The sequence below is a fragment of the Podarcis liolepis genome, assembly GCF_965112155.1.
Source record: "Podarcis liolepis genome assembly, chromosome: 5".
In the NCBI taxonomy this organism is placed as follows: Eukaryota; Metazoa; Chordata; class Lepidosauria; order Squamata; family Lacertidae; genus Podarcis; species Podarcis liolepis.
The window spans coordinates 17,280,693-17,304,063 of record NC_139556.1 but is presented as its reverse complement, the minus strand read 5'-3'; the positions used below and the strand labels follow the sequence as shown (position 1 = coordinate 17,304,063).

At 42.1% G+C, this 23,371-nt stretch overlaps 1 protein-coding gene across 4 annotated transcripts in view; it reads right to left on the bottom strand.

The window, feature by feature from the left end:
• SEC24C (SEC24 homolog C, COPII coat complex component) overlaps nt 1-23,371 on the bottom strand; it is a 43,785-nt gene that overhangs the window by 16,613 nt on the left and 3,801 nt on the right. The window contains exons 2-14 of one of the 4 annotated variants that reach the window (XM_083502399.1): nt 21,851-22,054; nt 19,508-19,591; nt 16,694-16,835; nt 15,176-15,354; nt 13,831-14,298; nt 11,121-11,257; nt 9,552-9,620; nt 7,221-7,332; nt 4,412-4,539; nt 2,631-2,769; nt 1,771-1,886; nt 946-1,070; nt 427-618 (exon numbers count right to left, since the gene is read on the bottom strand). In XM_083502399.1, the coding sequence (XP_083358525.1) occupies nt 427-618; nt 946-1,070; nt 1,771-1,886; nt 2,631-2,769; nt 4,412-4,539; nt 7,221-7,332; nt 9,552-9,620; nt 11,121-11,257; nt 13,831-14,298; nt 15,176-15,354; nt 16,694-16,835; nt 19,508-19,591; nt 21,851-22,025 (2,066 nt within the window). In that variant the 5' untranslated portion in view covers nt 22,026-22,054. The remainder of the gene's footprint in view (nt 1-426; nt 619-945; nt 1,071-1,770; nt 1,887-2,630; nt 2,770-4,411; nt 4,540-7,220; nt 7,333-9,551; nt 9,621-11,120; nt 11,258-13,830; nt 14,299-15,175; nt 15,355-16,693; nt 16,836-19,507; nt 19,592-21,850; nt 22,055-23,371) is intronic. The other 3 variants (XM_083502400.1, XM_083502401.1, XM_083502402.1) reach the window with 3 other exon arrangements.

Sequence of the window (23,371 nt, the reverse complement as noted above, 5' to 3'; positions counted from 1 at the left end):
CTGCCTTTCTCTACCTCATCCTCAAAACCCACAATTATTTTTATGGGTTTTGGTACTTAATACATCATTTTCTTTAAGCTTATGTACGGGCAAAAGAACCTTAGAAATATAATAATAATAATAATAATAATAATAATAATAATAATAATAATAATAATAATAATTTATTATTTATACCCCGCCCATCTGGCTGGGTTTCCCCAGCCACTCTGGGCGGCTTCCAAAAGAATATTAAAATACTGTGATACATCAAACATTAAAAGCTTCCCTGAACAGGGCTGCCTTCAGATGTCTTCTAAAAGTGTGGTAGTTGTTGTTCTCTTTGACATCTGGTGGGAGGGCGTTCCACAGGGAGTGTTCCACGATAGCTACTGTATGTAACAGGACATACAAACCATTGATTGATCTGTACCAGCTCCTACTTACCTAGTGAAAACTGTGCGGGATTCGTTAACATTCACCAGGAAACCATCGAGCAGAGGGACAAACATATCTGCTACATCTGACACCACCATCATTTGTGGCTGCCCCAGGGAGCTCTTCACATTATAGAAGTGCAGAACTTTGTTGTAGGTGACAAAGCCCACACGGATGGCTGATTCTTCCATGTTTCCTTCTCTGTTTTTCCCCCAAAAAGGAAAAAAAGGGCGAGAATAAATTAAATACGCCATGAAAACACACATGCAAAGTAAAGCAGTGTAAGCTCAAATAATAGTGGCACCATATAATTCTGCTCCAGATTCTACAAGCAGCACTCAACTGAAAATTCCTAGCAGATAAAGAAAATATACAGATAAATAAAACAAACCATACAATTGTCAAATGCTTCCACATTGTGACTATTTTATTGAGAGGCAAATCACTAAACATTTTCTAAATAAATAAATGGGCAACGCAGTAATGGTTCCACACAATGAGAATGTCTTGGGAAGCTTGCATGGTTACCTGGGCAGGTAGTCCAGGAGCGTCTTCAACTCTTCACAGATCAGCCTTACCAAGCCACTTCGTACTGCATTGTATGATACATCAATCATGAAAATATAAGCAGGGGGGTTGGGATACTTGTTATTCTGGCAAGAGAAGAAGAAAACACCACCACTAAGCATTTGTTATTAACATGTATTTCGCACAGTGAACACAAAAACTGTATACAGTTCTATCTGCAACTTCCATTTTCCACTGTTGCCTTGATAACTATGCTTCTTATGCCAGTGATGGATGGGGGGGGGGGAGAATCACATCATGATCCTTAGCATCACCGCACTAGAACAAAGTGGGTAATTATAAAGAACCTGGTAGGATGTATGTCCTGAGTGAGAATTCCCAAATGCATATTACACATTCAGAGAGCAAAGTCGCTCTCTACAGATTTAAACCCTCTTCCCTTGAGAACTCAAAGGAAGAGAATGACCAATGCACCAGTAAAAGAAAAACATATGTGAGCATTCCTCAGCTCACACCTTGGACAGGATTTCCTAAGCTTATTAAATGCAGGTAAAGTTTTTAAGAGCCTAGAGTCCAGCTCTCAGGTAAGCAGACAACTACTTTGTGTACTTTGCCTTCTAGTTTCAAAAATCTGACAGTGGTAACCTGGTGCAGTGCTGGTTTGTATTATGTTATTTGGGTCATCATCAAGAAAATACTTTTTTCTCCCTTGGCAGACTTAAGGACTTCAAGAACAAACTCATGAAAGTCTATTGTTCCTACCTTGAGCAATGGGGCAAAAGTGACGTTTACTTAAGACAACACTGTGCTTACAAGTCATCGTACCTTGCAGTAGTCAACAGTTGCCAAGAACTCATAGGACCCCAATGATAACTCAGGTCTGTCATAGTAGTCCACCCGCCTGCCCGTGTGATCCAAGTGCTGGAAGTACTGAGATGGCACTAAGGAAAGGGGAAGGGGAGAAGAAAAGAGAAAGAGAGAGAAGCTCAAATACATCCACTTTCCTAGATGGGTAAATGAAGTTTACCGTGGTAAGGAAGGGCACTTCAGGTACCAAACCAGGAAGATTTTGACAGACACTTGGGAAAACGCCACCAGTAAGAAAGAAACCGCAACTATCAAAGGCCTCCTGGGTTCAGTTTATTGCGATTTGGCCAGCTATGGACCAATTTCATGCATGACATTTCCTATTTTTGTCATTTACCTGGACTGCTTTAAATAATGGAGCTGTTCCATGTTAATGAATATTGCAGTCAGCCAATTTCACAGGGATTCTCATGAAGCTGAAGCTGGCATTTCCTGATTCTTACACTTTTTATGTGTATACTCACAAACCAAGTCTTAGTATAGGCACAGCATGGGAAGAACAGTCTGCTACAACCAGTGTTACCTAATCAGGTCTTCAGGTATACTAAAACTGAAGAATGCCATACATATACACAGGTTTGATGCACAGACTTGCTCCTAAGTTTAGGAATATTCAAAGCAAGAAAAATTGCTCAAGAATCTAGTGGCATGCCTCTTCAGCAAGAGTGTTTTAATTGATTTGCCCAGAATTTTACAATTACCATTAAAATAGGGATTTGTTATACCATTAGATAACCGTCTTTGCACTTTTTTCCGGCCGAAATAGAACCATCTCCCTCCCCACCCTCTAGAACTGCTTCTTAATCAAAAACTCTTACCCTCAGTGACACAACTACAGAAGCAGCATTGAAATCTTCTTCCACCTTCAATGAATTGCATAAAAGGGCACATGTAGGCTTTACATCTATTGCATCGGATAGGGCCTGATTCTCCATGGTCTACCAAATAAGGAGGAGCCTGAAAAAAAAAAGGGGGGGGAAGACATTGGTGCTATTTAAAGTAGCTTCCCTTTTCCTCAACAGGTGATATCTGGGAGCATGCCTTCTGCCACTTTGCTCTAGCATTCATGTCAGCAAAGCAACTTGCCTTTTCCTACATCTGTCCTGTAATATAAGATCAGCTGTGTAAGACTATACCAAGCAGCAAATCCCTTATCTTTTCTTATCATGCTCTCCGTCCCAAGAAAAGAAAACCCATTCTTCAGTATAATTTAGCTAAAAGCTTACAAGCTCCTTGCTTGAAACAACTTATGTTTGATTAAGAGCATCTTACTCTTAAGAGGTAAGAAATATGGACCCATTTTTATTCATATTAGAGAACCAGAATCCATACTTGTGTTTATAAAAATATGTAGTGTGCTGCCACTGCAGAGGCTATAAATGAAGTCCTTAAGGCAGCAAGGACCCCTTTTCAAGGCCTCCAAACGCCTCCTTGCACTAAGGAGCAAGCATCTCTAAAGGACAGGTGCAACATTTCAACCATTCTGAAAGTTGGGTTTTGCTAGTCTCACTTTAACACCCCTTCTCCTGGATACTTCTGAACATTAACTAATTCAGTGTCTTGTTTCCCCTAACAGGTGGGGGACACAGCTGCCAGACAAGTCCCTGGACACTGGAAGCAACACCTGCCAATTTTAAAAAAAGTATTGCATAGCTAGGCTTTGCATGAAGCTATCAAAAGGCTTTCGGGTGGCCACTGCAAAACTTTCCCCCTCCCTCAATAAGCACCGGATTCTAAAAACCAGTTTATCAGCCTGAGATAGGAGACTACTGAATTAGATTAATACCTCTTTTTGAAAGTGAAACATCTGTCCAACTTTCATTTCTCTACAGATAGGTTTTGTTTTTTTTTGCTTAAAGGGTTTGAATGGCTGAAACAGGTTGTAGAAAAAATTGGGTTTCATTGTACTGTCATGCTCTAATGCGACCTAAGGCAGGGATATGAAGTGAACAGTCTTGTTCAGCTTTTCATTCACTCCTATGGGATAAAGTAAAGCACTGGACTTCGGTAACAAAATCTGCAGCATTCCCCTATGACTTGGAGACAGTGGGCAGTAAATATGGTGTTAGGTGTGGGGATACAGCTTCAGTGACTCCACCAGGAGCTTTAAAATGCATTCCCAATTGTTCCTTGAAGAGCAGGACTTACATTCTGTGCCATTTAAATTTTGCACCAAATCCAGACCCTGCTGGGATTGGTTTTACTTGGAGCTCTTTACTTAGAAGTGGAGCCAATCCCTGCCAAAAAGGGTGCATGAGATCAGTGCCAAGGCTCAGTGGCTTCAAGTTTGGATGCTAAGGATCTGGCCCACCGGGCTGAAAAGCTTCCCCACTCCGATCTAGATGTTAAAGAGGATGGGCAACACATTGGAACCTTGTGGAGCCTGGCACAAATGTTTGAATTAAAGATTGCTAGTGCTCAGGTAATAAACACAAGCACAGAAAACTGCACGGCAAGTAATTTTGAACATCTACTTGAGCACTTTTATTTGGATAGATTCATTAACTAGCAGTGCTAACAGTATGAGTGGTGACAAAACAAACAGGTGCTACTGACAAACTTGCTATTTTATCTGAAGGGTCAGGGATATCAGTCTCACCTCTTCTGCAGGAAGTGCAGCCAACGGCTTTATGACTGCAGCAAGAGGAACTTGTGACTGCTTGGCCATATCTGAGGTGCATGGGATATTATAGGATGTACATCTTATGTAGCGGGGACTGGCATTCCCTGAAAAACAGAGAAGAAGAAAATCAAAACTCTATCCATACATCAACACCAACAAATCACTTTATTTCAATGACTTATATCCCAACTCTTCAGTTTTTACACTCAAGGGGGACTAACAGTCACATATTGCTAGTCACCATCCACCTAACCTTGGGGCACAGGGGAACCTGGAGAAGGACCTCTGAAGAATATACTGGCATGCAGGCAATTTCAAGTGGAAGAAGGGACTCCTGTGTGTATGGACATTAGGGTTCACAGCCAGGATGGTAGTGACTAGCACTGATATATCTAGTTACAGTGGTACCTTGCAAGACGAATGCCTCGCAAGACGAAAGAGTTTTTCGTTTTTTGAGTTGCTTCGCAGGACGAATTTCCCTATGGGCTTGCTTCGCAAGATGAAAACGTCTTGCAAGTTTGTTTCCTTTTTCTTAAAACCGTTAATACCCAGGGTGCATTGCTTGAAGAGGTGCAGTTGCGACTTGACTTCGAGGAGCAACTCATAGCACGCGGTGTGGTAGCCTTTTTTGAGGTTTTTGAAGACTTTGGTGATTTTTGAAGCTTTTCCAAAACTTCTTTTGCAGCCATTTGGTAAGTTAAACTTTTAAAACTTTTTTGGGGGGTTTTGGATTTTGGGTTGGGGTGTTTGGAATTCAAGGACTTGGTGTTGGGAGGGGTTTGCAAGAATCTGGAAGCTTGTGTGTTTTTTTCTGCATTTTTATGATTTTTTGTGACCATTGGGCACTCTGCTGTTGTTAAAAAAAAAGATTTCTGGGTTTGGATTTCTGTGTGGTGGGTGGCTGGGGGGGTCAGGGAATTGTTGAGAAGGGGTTTGCAAGAATCTGGAAACTTGTGTGTTTTCTGGGAGGTTTGGTGCTTTTGAATTTTTTGGATGTGAAGCACTGATTTTTATTTTTATTTTTGAGAAGGTAGGAGCTGTGCTGCCATGGGGCCCAAGAAGACTGCTGCTGCAGAGGCCGGCGAGAGGAAGAAGGAGAAGGTTACGCTGGAAATGAAGAAGGAGATCATCCGGAAGCACGACGGTGGAATGCGTGTGACAGACCTCGCTAGGGAGTATGGGAGGAATCCATCGACCATCGGGACCATCCTGAAGATGAGGGAGAAGATCCTTGCGACTGATGTAGCCAAGGGAGTCACCAGGATCGTGAAGAACTGCCCAGCTGTTCTGGAGGAGGTGGAGAAGTTGCTGCTCATCTGGTTAGAAGAGAAGCAGTGTGAGGGGACACAGTGACTGAGGCTGTCATTTGTGAGAAGGCCAAGGCCTTGCACGCAGACCTCGTCCGGCAACAGCCAGGAACCTCAGGCGAGCCAGAAGTCGTCAGCGAGCTGGCGGAGGAGCACGACCACGGGCTGACCACCCAGGAGCTGGTTGAACTGCAGGCAGAGGCTGCGCAGGAGCAGGCCTCGCTGGAAGAGGAGGAAGCAACTGAGGAACGGCTGTCCTCCAAAGAACTGAGGGACATTTGCCAAAAGTGGAAAGATGTGTAGGATTTTGCACAGCGGCACCACCCTGACAAGGACCTGACACGTGACCTTGCGAACACTTTTGATACGAGGGTCATGTCGTCTTTCAGGGAGGTGCTGAAAAGGCGGATGAAGCAGCAGACCATGGACAGGTTCTTCAGCAAGAAGCAAAGAGTGGAAGAGGAGCCTTCTTCGAGTTGTCCCCCAGAGTCTTAGAAAATGTATGTACAGTACACTGGTGATTTTTAAATGCTTTTCTGTCATGTTTAGAAACTTAAATTATTGTTCCTTCAATTTTTGAAATGCTCTTTACAGTATGTGTGACTTTAAAGAGCACTTAATAAACTCTTTTTGTACCAAATTTGGCTTTGTTTGGACTTTTTTTGACCATAGGAACGCATTAATTGATTTTCAATGCATTCCTATGGGAAACCGTGCTTCGCAAGACGAAAAATTCGCAAGACGAAAAAACTCGCAGAACGAATTAATTTCGTCTTGCGAGGCACCATTGTATATGAAACAGTAAAAGAAATACTCAGATTAATCTATGATTAGGACTTAACCCTATGAAATTGATTATTTCAATGAAATCTCATGTCTTAATAAGCTAATCAATTTTAGAAAAGCACCCATGTGCGACTAACACCAAAAGGTATTATGCAACTTCAGAAATTAAAACTTTCCTTGCAAGTCAAGCCCCCACTCCAACATGCTGTTTTTAATTCTGTGGTTCTCAGAAACCTCTAGCTTAGTCTTATTTTTTAAGCTTAATATATTAATCACCTTTTATTTCATAATGGAACACACGCCGGGTTCCCAGGAAGTCTCCCATCCTGGTACTGATAAAATCCAAGCCTACTTAGCTTTATGCATAGTTCCTGCATCAGGGGCCTGTTGTCTCTTTACAGCTCTGACACATTTTTTTAAATAAAGAAACCCGTTTACTGTGTTCATGTTCAGGTTGAGTTAGTTGTTCTGAACACAAACGGTATGAGCACCTTCAAGTTTCACTTGAATCTATGTGATCACAGTCTCTATGACAAAAGGCCATGTTGTTTTCCTTCTTTTTTCCGGCAATGACTGATACTTATCTTTGACTCATGAGAGACTTTGTTGTCATGAGAGACTTTGTTGTCTTTACTGCAAAAGACTAGAATGGCTAGACGTATAGAAAATCTGTGGCTAGGTGAACACTTTACCTTGATCTTTGACCAAAAAATTGGTAGTGACAAGGGGTGGGACTTGCCCACGGACTCCAGTGATGAATGGCTCTGACCCACGATTATTCCTGTCATCTTCAATTACCTGGATCTAAAATGGTAAGCAGAAAGTTAGTGGTACAGTGGACGCTACGCAAAAACTGGCGATAATGCAACTTTCAAGTTTAGTGGTAGCCAAAGATTTGCAATCAATCACTAAATAACAACTACGTATGGTTTAGGAGTCTATCATTTTGCTTTTGCTGAGGATTTGGGGGATAAGGGAATAGTCAATTTGAAGATAAAACAATTAGCATGTTAAACTCTACATTTCCAGATATTAAGTCCACTAATCTAAAAATCCTGGGCCCAAGGAAGTTCCTGCTCATTGCTCATCAGCAACTTTTGTTGCAAACTGCCTACGCAGCAGGTTCTGAGAATTTATCGTCCAAGAATTTTGGAAGCATTTTGGCAGCACTGTAGTTTGCCATGTCCCAGCATGCTTGTTTTCAAAAGGTGATTCAAGTTAAGATGATAAACAACAAGACAAAACCAATACAGTGGCAAATTTAAGAACTCGTGAGAGTTAAGTTTTAGTTTTCACCGAGATAACTTGCGTATGGGCTGTGCCACTTCTGAATGCAGCTGCGAGTGATATAATGAATTGATTCTCAAAACAAGACAAAATCCACCTAACAGCTTCACATCAGGAAGAAGGCTAAGTTGGGTGCTAATTTACACCCAGCCACGCTAATTCTTCCCTCCCACTTCTCATCTTACTATGGCCATTCTGGGCAATCTGGACGTACTAATCCCAATGTCTGGAAAGGAATTCCCACATCTGTCAAGCCACCGCAGTCTTTGGCAAGCTGCTTCTCCAAAAATGCACTTCTGCAAAGCCCTTTCAAAGTCCACTTATCAGGCACTTGTCCTCACCTTTGCCCAGATTGCAATCTCAGGTTACCATTCATACTACCCTGAGTTCAGTTCGAATCTAAGAACAATCGTGCCATTAAGCAATAGTTGGTTAACCGCAGTAGTTGCTGGTCTGTAACCCAAGGAGTGGCCACAAGTTTTTAAAATCTGGATAATCCTGCTTTCAGCCCTTCAACATAAAACAATAAGGCAAGTTAAATGGTAATGTAATATTGTTTGAAACTACTTTCCACCTATTGGATTACAAATATGTACTTGTTCCTCCCAAAAAAGTTATAGAAAAGATGATGTTCTCTGGCAATCCACCGCTGCATGGCTTTTAAGTACTAGCATGGAAATCTACTTCACCTTGCGAATGAGGGCATTCAACCCTCCCTTTCCCTTCATGTCTTTATTCCTTTGCTAGTATGCCTCCTATGACAAGAGCACTAATAAATACCACTTACACTTGGATCTGAAACGCACCAATGAAGAGGCTGTGTACAAAAGGTGAGTGACCATGCTGGGAAGATACTACAAACTAACTGAAGTTGATAACACCACTGAGGAGATTCAAGTGTTGTGAACCAACTTCAGCCTGTTCAAGACACAACAACGCAGGGGCAATAGACAAGCCACACTGAAAAGTTTAATTGCAAACCAATTTGCAATTTGTCATTTTGTCTGTTACTGAAATAGTATTGTGATGGACTATCTTTCATTAATAAACCATATTCAATAAACTGCTGCCCAAGCGAGACATTACAGTAGAAAATTCAATGTATTTATCATCTCCATTTCCCCTCAAATATACACGCATGAACTTCTTGTATTAGGAGGGAAATGTTAAAATAATGACTTCTGAATCCCACTAAAAATTAAAACTTGAATCCTTTTTTAAATGTAAAAGAAAGACCTAAATAAAATGAGTTTTAAGATTTCTGTCCAGGAAAATTATACAGGTTATGCACAAATCCACTGGAAACTCCATCTTAGATCAGTGGGCTTTGTGAAAAAACACACCATTCATTTCAGAAGCGCAGGACTGAAAAAGAGTTCCAAGTGGATTATGCCAAATTCAATGCTGAATTCATAATTATTCATAGTGCAAAACTGACAAATGTAATATGCAGAAGTATTTTGCTTATAAATTACTTAATTTCAAGAAGGAAATACCACTTCATTACCTTATAATGCCAAACTTCTATTGCCCCTTGATTTGTGGTGTGAAGAGGATTTCAAAGTTCATGATATTTTATTCTACTTATTGTAATGTTGTGAGCAGAAAGAGAGGGGTGGGATAAAGATGAAAGACTAACACCAGGGGGTAGTTAGCAAGAGTAAGATTATTTTGCAGACACAAACAAGCAGCCACCAACATGCAGACAATAGCAGACAGAGAGACACCGCACTTACTGGGCTAGGAATTGCATCTGGATCTATTCTGTGTCTGGGTTTCTGCTGAGGTGGCAGCTCATTGAGTTGCTTTTTTTTGTTTTAAAAAAGAAAAAAGAAGTAAAATTGCCACAAAAAAGGGAAAGAGAGAGAATAGTAAAACAAAACTAACAAGCAATGTTACTCCTGTTTCCATCACTGTTAGATATATGTATAATGGACAACAGTTCATGCAACAAGAGGTGAAACAACATTACCATCTTCCGTTCCACTTGTTATTTCCACATCTTGCTCCCTCACTTGAAATGTACTTAAAATGAGCACTATTCTTGACCAAGCTGGCAGCTCACATGCTTGCTCAGTTCAACTTTGGAGAACGACGGGCTCAAGAACATGCAACTCCTTTTGAGATGTCAATTAAAGGAAGAGCACAGAAGGAAGCAAAGCTACTAACATATCTCAAAGTTTTCAAGCTGCAGGTTCAGGGTTACAGCAAAGGAGGCTGTAGCTTCATCCTTCACAAGTATAAGTTAGCACGATAGCATAAAGCTGGACATACAAAGAGCTACTCTGGAGAAATAGCTGCCACTGCTTTAATCACCTGTAATTGTGGCCTTCGGAACAATGGCTCCACAAAACGCCACTGGAATTGAGAGGATAAAAGACCAGCACACCAGAATTTAAAGCAAGCAGACGCTCTGTACAACTGGATATACGGCTGTGGTGTTCTCCCCAGAACCCTCATATGTGAGTTGCAATACATAAAACTTAAGAACAAATCCTCATGTTTTCACACCAGGGTTCATGCAAGTCCTACATTCACTGGCTGGCAAGAAACTGCATGCCCAAGGGCATGGGCACGTCAAGCTTACTTTCCCAACCTGATCTTGGTACCTGGTAACAAACTGTTTTCGAAACTCCCCTTAATTTCAAAGAGGCGTGTCTTCAGGCCGTGCAGCACTGAAGTATGGAGAGTGGCGTTCAAGGCACCCAAACCCAAAGCTCCCTTAAGAATTCTGTAATTCTCCCTTAAGATTCTATGTCGTGCAGTTCTTTGGATCCAGACTGTGCTGTGCGGCTGTTTTGTACAACATGGCCTTAACCTTAAATATGCTAGAAAACCGACCAAATGCCATTCTGTTACAACTCGAGAAGCGGCATAATAGCCCGCCATAAGCAAAGTTAAGTTGCTTAGCCCTATTTCGGAAGTTCAAAGAAGCCATTCAAAATACTGTTTTACTAACATGAACATACTCCAACCGAGGCCAATCACGTGGACAAAGATATGAACTAGACAGAACTACAACCGTTCACAGTAATTCCTGTGATCCTTTCCCAGGCAGTGTAATGGCAGGGCTTGCTGCAGATGATTATTATCTTGTGATAATCCAGCTGATATGCTACATTTTTTTATATAAGTATACAGAGATGGCCAGGATTGCCAATAACAGTAGTGCATAGGCATGCCTTGTTCTGTTTAAAGCGAGCAAGAATGAAACAAATTGACAGAAGCTACAAAGAGGCAGGTTTTTAATCTTCAGAATCGCTTTCTAGTATAGGATATTTATTTCTAAAATGGATACAACTTACTGGACTAGGAATGGAGTCTGGATCTAGACGTTTTGGTGGAGGTGGCTGTGGAGGTCCAGGCTGACTCCCATAATTTGCTGGCCCAGGGTAAGGTGGTCCATAGTTTGGCTGGGTACCTCTATTCTGTCCAAAGGACCCTGAAAAATATATATGCTAGATTTAAGTATGCAATCGAATTAAAATAAATTCAACTTTGATCATGAACACATCACCACAAAAGCACCTATAACCACTTTTCAATACATATTATTCCAAGATTCTGATGATACACATTTCAAATTATGATTGGTGCTTAAAATCCCCATAGAAAAGAAAACAGAGGCGTATTTACTAGGTTTATTACGGAAGTACATCCACAGGAAAAGAAAACAATTTTTCTATACGCCATGGCAGAATAGTTCTCGCCAGTAAATGGAAAGGTGAGACAATACCCTTAAAAGAAAATTGGATATGTATATTAAGTGAATTTATAGAATTGGCAAAGTTAACAGCAGCCATAAGGCTCCGGACAAATCAAATATTAAGATTAGAATGGCAATGTTTCGAGGAGTATATGGAAAAACACTGCTCTAAAAAGAATACGTTGATATGCATGGATTAAGTATGTAAAGTATAAGCGAGAATATAAATCAGAAATGGATATAAGATGTATTACCTAAAGAATGCAATGACAATATTCAAATTTGAACCAAAAGAAGTTGAGTCGTGGTGGAGGGAAGTCATGGGGCTGTGTAGGGTTTATGTTTGTAGTGTAGGGTATATATATGTTTTGTTTTGTTTTGTTTTGTTTTGTTTTGTTTTGTTTTGGTCGATTTTGTATCAGTATTTGTTTATTTTACTTTTATTTTCTGTATCATTTATCAAGAAATAATTTTTTTAAAAAATTCAAAAATTCAAATTATGATTTAGTTATATGACTAAGAATGAAACCAATTTTAAGATGACTGATAAAACATACCTGCAGACAGATTTTCAAAACTGTAAAGTTCACTAAGGAAAATCAGCTTGAAAAGGCACCCCTTTCCTCAATAATTTCTGTTCCAGTGCCTTACACTGCTCTATCCTAATGCATTCCAAATAACTCCATGGTGAAACAACTTTGCAAGTAGAAAGAAAAGGGTTGGAATCCAGAGAAACTTAGTCCCACTTTAGCCTCTCTGAAACTAAAGGAATAAGTTAGCCGTGGCTAACTTAAGTCTCAGTGATTTCAACAGGAGCAATGCTATGGCAGAGTTTCTCTAACTCCAACCTATTGCGCATATTGCATCTCTGCTGGCAGATTCTGCATTCCTTCTTCAGAAGTTTCATACACAGAACTATGTGTGTTTGGTAGCCACAAGACTTAACAATCCAGTTCTGTACAGTGGTGCCTCGCAAGACGAAATTAATTCGTTCCGCAAGTTTTTTTCTTCTTGTGAGTTTTTCGTCTTGAAAAGCACGGTTTCCCATAGGAATGCATTGAAAATCAATCAATGCGTTCCTATGGAAACCGCCTTCAGACCAGGTCCGGGGACAGTCTGTCCCCCGACCTCTTCTGAAGGCGGCGGGGGGGGGGACAAGGGCTTTTCTTCCCACCGCCAGCCTTCAGAAGGCTGTTCTGAAGGCTGGCGGTGGGAAGAAAAGCCCTTCTCCCCACCTCCTGCCCCGCAAGCTCCGGGGACAGGAGGGCTTTGCTGCCAACTGCCAGCATTTTAAAAGCCTCCGCTGCCCCGGGGCTTTTAAAATGCTGGGGGTCGGCAGCGAAAGCTTCGCTGCTGCCCGCCAGCATTTTAAGATCGCCCGGGACAGCGGAGAAGTCTCCGCTGTCCCGGGAAGGCAGGCGGGGGGGGGAGCAAAGACTTTTGCCCCCCGCCGGCCTTCAGAAGAGGTCCAGGACCTCTTCTGAAGGCCGGCGGAGGGCGAAAGTCTTTGCTCCCGACCGCCAGCATTTTAAAAGAGGTCCCCGAAGATTTCCCTATGGGCTTTCTTCTTGCGAAGCAAGCCCATAGGGAAATTCGTCTTGCGGAATGACTCAAAAACAGAAAACTCTTTCGTCTTGCGAGTTTTTCATTTTGCGAGGCGTTCGTCTTGCGAGGCACCACTGTACACTAAGTAATCCAAAAACAGCATGATTCTGAGTATAGAGAAAAAAGGACCTGCCAAAAGATAAAAAGACCTCCCCAAAGAGAAGCAAGCAGTTCTTATACAGGTTGAAAGCAACTTTCCAACTCACTGTTCCCTGAGCTGGGAAGCAAAGGAAACTCAACTTTGGAAGTCTCCATCAGAGGAATGTAGGAAAAAACAGTAGCTGATTAACAAGCCAATCCCCACCTTTATATTTAGGTTTTAAAATCCACAGGAAAAATATATTTGTTTAAACAACTACAGAAAAAAACCTTGATGCAATAACAGCCATCAGAACCACCCTGTACATCAAGGGTAGAGAATGTGGTGTCCATTAGATCAACTCCAACTCCCATCAGCCCCAACCAGCATGGCTGGTTGTAGTCCAATATCTGGAGGACAACCTGTTGGCTATAACTGCTTTACATCCTAATAGGAATGACTTCCTGGGGAAACACAGCTACCAAGGTTCAGTTATCTGCAAGTTGCTAATTTCCATTGAATTCAATGTATTTTAAAGACCTCACTACAAATTAGCACAGGCAAGTGTTATAACAAGTGTCAATACTCAATTGACTTTTATTCCTTAGCAGTGTACTGAACATACCATTCTGCTGCGGTGCATATCCTGGTTGGGAAGGATGGCTGGGAGGTGGTCCTTGCATGCCTGCCATTGGTGGTCCAAGGGGTGGCCCAGTCATAGCTGGCTGTGGTGGTGGTGAGGTCACATGGTTTGGCTGGGACGTGAGTGGCCCAGTAGCTGCTTGTCCCGGTAATGATGTCCCCTGCATCGGGGGAGGCCTTGAAACTCCTGCAGAAGGGGGGTAATTGGAAGCACCGACCCCAGAAGATGAAGGCGGCGGGGCAAACCCAGGAGCTTGATGTGAGAGGTTCAGGGCTGATGGAGGACCAGAAATAGCAGGCTGTGCCATAGGAAGACCCTGAGACAAGGTGGTAGGAGGCAATCCATGGGGCACAGCAGGAGGTGGCGGTCCTTGGTTTGAATAGGACACATACTGCCCAGATCCACTCGAAGTAAAACTTCCTGAGGCAGGAGGAACTGATGTTGGCGGACCTGAGGAGAAGAAGTTAATTATGGTCACATCTTGCTTTCTAAAAATGTTGTTCTCCCAGTGTACATAAGGTGTTTTAGTAAACTAGCCCCTCACCCTGGATACAAAGTTATTTGAAGGTGGAGAGAGAGAGAGAGAAAACAGAAATGGAGGTGCTTATTAACAAGCCGGTTTTACCATTCACTTTCATGATTACCATACCAATACTTGGTATTCGTCACCGGACCTTATGATATCCTATGGTAAGAAAACCATTGTAAAGAGCTACTTATCAAAACATTCAGTTTTAAGAATGGAATGGAAGTGAGAGCATGATGAAGCTGAACTTCCCACTTGAATTTTGCCCTGCGTTCTTTGGATGAATGACGGTATACTTTTTTTTTTTTTAACTACTGCTGCTACTACTACAATTGTTGTTGTTATCTTTAGTGGAGCTGAAATAAAGGCCAAACATAACAAACTCTATGTGCATTTAAATTGGCTGTCTCTGCAGTTCTCAGAGATTCTTTTAATATGAATACCCCAGATTACTTTGACTGGTATCTCAATACTCTGAGTAGCCCCACTTAAATCAATAGTTTTAGTGGATCTACTGCGAGTATGACCTACGCTGGATTATCAACCTTAGTTAATTTAGTTGGTCCTTTTTCCTTGCTTAATATCTTGGAACCATTTTACATATTATACTACTTGAGTTCCAATTAAGAGTTGTTGTGACAGCGTGCAATAGCTGCAACACAAGGACCTGCTTTATTGCATTTTATAGAACTTGCAAAAGAGAGAAGTAATTGTGCCCATAGCAGTCTGGAAGATCCTTCTCAAGGGAACTCCAAATTAGTCTATGCGAGCAAGCAGCATTCAAACGTTCTGGTTACTCACCATAGCCCAGTACACCTGGGGAGGAAACAGAGGTCGATGCACCACCTATATGCATTCCTGCCATATGATTGGTCAGCTGCTGTGTGCTCGTTGGAGGTGGCCCATATGACTGGAAAGCAGCTGACTGGGTAGCAGATGTGGGCGTTGTTCCAGGCATGAACTGTTGAGAAGCAGGAGGTCTAAGAAAAGGAAGCAGAATAAAGACAGTCCTTTGTTACATGAGCCACTCATGTATTATTATTATTATTATTATTATTATTATTATTATTATTATTATTATTATTATTGATGAGACAGTGGTGATGAAGAAGATCTTCCCAGTGGCTCTGCAGTTTTCAGAATGGGAAGGTTCTAAAATCCCTTTGCAGCACACCAATCAATCAAAGCAACAGGTGTTCAGGCACTTCAACTTTCCTAATCTAAGATGAAAAGCAAAGGAGAAACTGTCCAGTTCATCATCTGTTGGCTTCACAACCCTCTGTTGCATTTATTGCCTGGGATGATAGGTTGCAATCTCTGTTCTTAGGAAACCAGACAAGGGTGGGTAAGTGGCTTGCAGAGGCAGCTCTGGGGTTCTGCACTAGTGCCAATGCTGCCGCTCCCCTACTCCTAAAGCCTGTGACCACCCAAAATGTGGTTGCTTTGTTTCAAAGTAAAATATGAACTTGCAAGCTGTGGTTAATGGGTTCACGGTCTTCCCACTTAATTTTTGATCTATTTTTCCTTCTAGTTTTTCATGATTTCCACTGTGATGGTGTATTTTGGTTACCTGTGTGTACAAATATTAGATAAAATAATAAATTAAATATTAAATTAAATAAGAAAGTTATGTGCAAGCTTATGCCTACACAGTAGCTATCAAAGACGTACTATTTTGCAAAAGCAGTGGAAGCAGAGCTCCTGCTCTGCAGAAGGGAGAAAGGCACAGCCCAATTGCGCAAGCAGCAGCCTGATTACCCAGATGATGAGTAACTTGCTCACTCAACATGGATGAATTAGGTGTGGTGGTGAACTATGTATTGTCCCTGTTGCCTAACCACAAATTCAGCTGTGGGTAGACTGCTTGACTGAGACACGACGTACTGCTCACCTTTGTTCTAAAGCTTTACTATAATACTAATTGCTGTCTTGAGAAGAGCATTCTGGTGCATTACAAATAAATGAAGTATATCCAATTAAGTGTGCTTATAGAAAATAGAAAGTTACCACCACATTTAGTAGCTGTTAGAAGTCAGCCCAACAACTTCTCTACGGAACAAACCAAAAACACACCATTTTGCCCTACAGGGAGTGGATGGGTGCTCTGTCCCCCAAAATTTGATACAGACGGAAACCATTCTGCATGGGGGTTCCATTCCTGAAACCCACACGCGTTGGTGGAATGCGCATAAGCCCTCCCACACCCCATTTTCGGGCCACTTGGCAGCGACAAGTGTGTGTGTGATCGAGCACCTGACTGTAAAATGGTCGCTGCCTGTACTGACAGGCTTAGAGTCTGAAGACTGTTGTCCTAATTACCTTTGCAATGGAGCTGTAGATGCAGGAATCCCATTGCGTACATCTCCTTGTCCAAACTGACTATAGGCCGGCTGCCCAGGAGGAACTAATGTGCCAGATGCTGAAGCAGGTGCTCCAGAAGTAGTGGGAGCTCTCAGCGAACCTAGAAATATTGAACCGCATGTCAGTCATGTACAAGTAAATAAGCGGGGACCCACTTATGAAGACACTTAAAATATGCTAGGCATGATCTCTCGTGAGATTAACAGGAAGCAAATGCATACAAGGAAGAACAGAAAGCTATCAAGATTTTCAACAGCAAAGACAGAAAAGTAATAGAAGCATGTAAATATGCTAGTAAAAATAAGGCTTGCTGTTCCTAGCTTTTTTTTTTTTTTTTGCTTTATAAAGCATCTCAGATCCCAAGAAAAGTCACTATTGTGGACGATAGGAACAGACAAGGATTTGTCAGATTACTTATAACATTTTTCTTTTTCGACAAGCCGTGTACAATCTTTATTTGCATGAGAATCTTCTCTAACAAGTCTTACTGGAAATATTAGAACTATTACCAAAATATGGGAGCTGATTTAGAGTTAAGGTGTACAGCTTTTCCAGCTTTTTATCATTAAAAGGCCTGAAAAATAATACTGTAAAACAAAGACAATTTGTTGCACAAATTAGGAATTTTGGCACAGATAATGTATTATCTGGCCAAAGTTCAGGAAAATTCTGACATAAGAATGGCAGGATTATATCATCAATTGAAATATTTTGAGTTGAAAGGCAGGTGTCTTGTAAGTGCAACTACTTTGTTCTTATATCTCTGTTGTTTTTTTAAAGAAAGACTGCCTTTTGCTGGTTCATTTGAGTATCCACCATGTTTTGCTAAATATGTGAGATTTTAATTAGCCAGTCACTCCTCTAAGACAAATATTGTTAACACACATCTTTCAGGATTCTCTGGTGGCATCTGCTTCTCAGAAGAAAAAATGGTTGTCACTGGAGTTGACAGACCAAAGGATTAGAAGGCAGTAGATATGGGGAGGGGAGGGGATGCATCACTGTGTGCACATGCATGCGATTTGGAACTGATGCTCTGCTTGCTTGTATACAAGAGAAAGAGGTACCAAAACTTCATTTGATTTGCATTCTATTTGCTCACTTCCTCTAGTAACATTCTATGCATCTATTGAGGTTCTGCCAAGTCCACTCAAATTTGCAGTTTACAGTAGCAAGAGTTATCACTCGTCACTTTCTGCGTTTCAGCTTCCTCTCCTTTGGGCAATATGGGTTTACCAATGGACTACTACAACATATGCCTAGTATCCTTTCTGAATTGTTAGGGAAACCATCAGGGTAACAACAGAAGTAAGGTACAGTGGTGCCCCGCAAGACGAATGCCTCGCAAGACGGAAAACTCGCTAGACGAAAGAGTTTTCAGTTTTGGAGGTGCTTCGCAAAACGAATCTCCTATGGGCTTGCTTCGCAAGACGAAAATGTCTTGCGAGTTCCTGCGGTTTTTTTTCCCTCCCCCCCTTTTTCTAAGCCGCTAAGCCGCTTATCAGCTGATCCGATAAGCTGATAAGCCGCTAAAAGCCACTAATCCGTCAATGGGCTTGCTTCGCATTCGAAAAAACCGCTAGACAAAGAGAATCACAGAACGGATTCTTTTCATCTTGCGAGGCACCACTGTAAAGGTAAAGGTACCCCTGCCCGTACGGGCCAGTCTTGACAGACTCTAGGGTTGCGCGCCCATCTCACTTAAGAGGCCGGGGGCCAGCGCTGTCCGGAGACACTTCCGGGTCACGTGGCCAGCGTGACGAAGCTGCATCTGGCGAGCCAGCGCAGCACATGGAAACGCCGTTTACCTTCCCGCCAGTAAGCAGTCCCTATTTATCTACTTGCACCCGGGGGTGCTTTCGAACTGCTAGGTTGGTAGGAACAACAGAAGTAGGCCTACTCATAAAAGTTAACTGCCTTGTCAAATTACTTCAACAATGTAAAGTACAGGAGAAATGCACTTTAATATAAAGATTTATACAGCCATGGTGAAGTTAAGCTTTGCTGCTCTCTTCTCACCAGCGGTCATATAATCTAATGCACTTCCTTCTCAAAAGGAGAAAGAATTTCTATTGGAGAAGCACAACCATCAAAAGTTAAGCCATTTGGTTGAGCGACTATGACATGAAAGCGGTAAACCAGTTTTTCAGCCTAAGGGGCTCATTTCCTCACGCAAAATCTTCTGACAGTTACATGCTAGTGATGGGCGGGGCCAGAGGCAAATTGGTCAGAGCAATGGATGCAACCCTTACCTTTGAATAGTAGTCTAGATTACAGCTACATAAAAGTCAGAGGGTTTCATCCAACACCAGTCCTGCTCAGAGTATGTATGATCCTCCTTACTTTAGAAATAATCAGTCTGCTAGAGTGACAGCACTTCCATGTAAGAAAGATGCATAAACATGTACTCTGCTGCAGCATACGCACACCGAGAAGTAAGGAGTACATGCTGTTTTTAAACTTTACCCTGAGTACAAAAAGACTTGAAGGAAATGAATCATGTTCAAAGGGTGATCTCCACCTTTAGCCACACTCAAGAGCAAACCCACTGAAATCAATGGATTTAGGTCTCCTCTGAGTACAACTTAGTTGGATCTCACCGCTGTGTCCCAGAGACCTGCACATTCCTTGTAATAAGACATCACAGCTCCACACATTCTAATAATTACATGGCTTAGCGTTCAGATGAAACAAGAGGAATGTTTCAGAAGGAAATGCATCTGAAACAGTCTTTTCTCATAAGAGACAGTGCATGGAAAGGAAAGCATTTACCTATGAAGTTGGGAGTAAAAGAAGCATCAGAATCAAGAGAGACAGGAGAGCCCTTAGAAGGAAACCCCATTGAAGGAAAGTAACCTAGAAAGACAATATATGCATCAATAAGAATAGACTTGGAAAACTTCAAATAAAATGCATTGTGCTAGTCCTACAAACGCTGGAGTTTCCTCCTGCTTAGCAATCATTGCTTATTTTCAATATAGTTTATTGCTACCTGTCATGAGACGTCAGGGATGAGTAGTTCCAAAGTAAAAAAAAAAGAGAAGATTCACCTCAAACAGAAGAACCTTCTGCTTGATGAGTGAACTACTTGGTGAGCAAATTGAGCAGCTCACCCAGTAAGCTACCCTAAAACAAGAAGCTCCCCCACAAATATCTGCCAATTTTACACATGCCTTCAAACTGAGAATGCAACATCAACATTACCTTTCTGTTTATTTATGTTAAACATTACTATTAAATGTAGCACGTGTACCTTTCCTGCCCCGACCTGGCCACAGTGATCCATGCGATGGTCACCTCCAGGCTTGACTACTGTAATTCACTCTACGCGGGGCTGCCCTTGAAGCTGTCCCAGAAACTCCAGCGGGTGCAGAATGCTGCAGCGAGGCTCCTCACGGGGTCTCTGCCATGGGAGCATATTCACCCAGTGCTTTTCCAGCTGCACTGGCTCCCGGTGGAGTACAGGGTCAGATTTAAGGTGCTGGTTTTGACCTTTAAAGCCCTTCACGGCCTAGGACCCTCGTACCTACGGGACCGCCTCTCCTGGTATGCCCCACGGAGGACCTTAAGGTCCATATATAGCAACACCCTAGAGGTCCCAGGCCCTAAGGAAGTTAGATTAGCCTCAACCAGAGCCAGGGCCTTCTCAACACTGGCTCCGGCCTGGTGGAACGCTCTGTCTCATGAGACCAGGGCCCTGTGGGATCTGATTTTTTTCCGCAGGGCCTGTAAGACAGAGTTGTTCCACCTGGCCTTTGGCTTGGAATCAGTCTGATTCCCTCCCCCTTTCTTTTTCCTTTCTCCTCCTATGAAGAGATTGCACCCTAATGTTTTAATGTTGTATCTTAATCTTTTTAAATTGTATTTTAATCAACTTGTTTTTATTATTGGTTGTTAGCCGCCCTGAGCCCTGTCTTGGCTGGGGAGGGCAGGGTTTAAATAAATTATTATTATTATTATTATTATTATTATTATTATTATTATTATTACCTTTGCAGCAGCTTCCTTCATTAAAGCCTAGTATAAACACAACTCTTTATGGTCTCCACTATGGTCTTTATGTTCTCCACTATGATTCCCATGTGCAAAGGTAAGAGAACTAATATTCATTCCCATACCAAGACTGTAAGTCATGATAAAGCAGCTAGTTTTCCTGAGGTTAACACCACAAACTTTACTCCTTCAAGTGGCCTTTCAGCTAGTTCTGCTGCCATTAATGCCCACTTCTTTACACCAGCTGACTAACAACTAAGCATCTAGCACAACTTCCTAGGCAGCGAAATTTGTGCCAGTTGCTTTAATGCTTGTGGACCACCAAAGCATGGAGCCCTCCCAAACTGCGTTGCCGCCTGAACCATCTCCCATTGCTTTATGAAATATAATTTTATGCACAAGTTCTTAAATCATGAAGAACAAAGGACATTTATCTGCATCCAGAGAATTGTAGAGCTGGAAGGTACTCTGAAGGTCATCTAGTCCAAAGCAGGAATCTCAACTAAATCATACATGACAATTGGTCATCAAACCTCTGCTTAAAAACCTCTATGGAGAGTCCACCATCTCTCGTGGGAGTCTATTCTTCTGTCAAACAGCTCTGATTGTCAGAATGTTCTTCCTGATGTTTAGTCAGAATCTCCTTTCTTATAACTTGAATCCATTGGTTTGGGTCCTACCCTCTGCAGAGGGAGAAAATAAGCTTGCCCCATCTTCCATGTGACAGCCCTTTAGATATCTGAAAATGGCGATCATCTCTCCTCTCAGTCTCCTCTTTACTAGGCTAAGCATACCCAATTCCGTCAAGCGTTCCTCATACAGCCGAGTTTCCAGACCCTTTATCAACATGGTTGCCCTCCTCTGCACACATTCCAGCTTGTTAATATCCTTCTTAAACTACAGTGCCCAGAACAGGACACAGTACTCTAGGTGTGGTCTAACCGGGAAGAATAGAGTGGTACCATAAATCCTTATACTGACTATTTTAAATGCACTTTTGAATTTTTTTGTTGCTACCACCTCAGGGGCACGTACAGAACGTTAAAAAGTAGGGTAAACGTTTTTTTTTAAAAAAAATCTAAAAACAAAGGTTATTTCCCCCTTTATACCAATGAAGGATACCTTGCGGGGGGGCTGTCTGCGGATATCCTGTCATTGGACCATTGTAAGCACCATACTGTGAGGTGGGAACGGTCGGGATTGGCTGCCCTCCGTAACCAGGCGGCAGGTATCCTCCATATCCAGGCTGTGGCTGCCCATAAGGTGGCCCTGTGTGAGTTGGCTGGTTTACGCTCATTGTGCTCACATCCCCAAACTAGCCTTCACCTGTGAGAAAGGAAAGAGAAACATTAGGAGCCATCATTCAAAACAATATTTTGTGCAAAAGAGCTGAAATGAAGAACCAGACCTTGCAGTGCTAGCAAATGTGTGCTGTTTTCTAAACTAATTTTACACACACATTACACTACAGCTGAGTAACTTGTGAGCTCCAAGCTTGTTTTAGGTGTATTTCCCCAATATCTCTTAAAGCTGCCCAACCTTTTCATCCCATCAAAATTTCTTCCTTCTAGTTGGTTTGCCCCTTGCTTTTCCTGACCTTTAGAGGCAGGAGGTTTTTTTTTAAACTCTTTCTGTGTAGTTTCAGAGCAATCAGACAAAAAAATATTTTATTTAATAAAAAAAATAATGATTTGTTTTTCATTTCTTCCTTGGTTTGTATGGCTTGGGGATAAGTCCCCCCCCCCCCACCTGGGTAGAAAATAGTAGGCTTCTGCCACTTATATACGTTTGTAATATAAAACAGGATAGAGCATACAGGACTAATAAAAGGTAAAGGGACCCCGACCATTAGGTGCAGTCGTGGACGACTCTGGGGTTGCAGCACTCATCTCGCTTTATTGGCCAAGGAAGCTGGCGTACAGCTTCCGGGTTATGTGGCCAGCATGACTAAGCTGCTTCTGGCAAACCAGAGCAGCATATGGAAACGCCGTTTACCTTCCTGCCGGAGCGGTACCTATTTATCTACTTGCACTTCGTGCTTTCGAACTTCTAGGTTAGCAGGAGCAGGGACTGTGCAACGGGATTTCACCCCGTCACAGGGATTTGAACCACCGACTTTCTGATTGGCAAGCCCCAGGCTCTGTGGTTTAACCCACAGCGCCACCCGCATCCCTTACAGCAGTGTTCCCCAAACTTGGGCCTCCAGCTGTTTTTGGACTACAACTCCCATCATCCCTAGCTAGCAAGACCAGTGGTCAGGGATGATGGGAACTGTAGTCCAAAAACAGCTGGAGGCCCAAGGTTGGGGAACACTGCCTTACAGGACTAATAGGAATGACTAATTCAGAAAATACTTTCAGTTGCTTTCTAGACAATGAACTTTATTGATTCACTGTACAAAAAAAAAATTCCTTACATACTTATTTGAGTATAGCACTGGGGCTTACTTCTCAGACCTCCTTAGAATCAGGAATTCTAATCTTAAATTCTGGATTAGCTAATCCAGAACACTTTCATCTCTGACCCCATTCATCACCAGTTTGTGGTCCCTGCCAATTACCCCCAGAAGAAACTGGGCCATCAATGAGAAATAATGTTGCTGTTATGAAGCACTTATTTTAGAAATTTAAAAAAATCTCATAC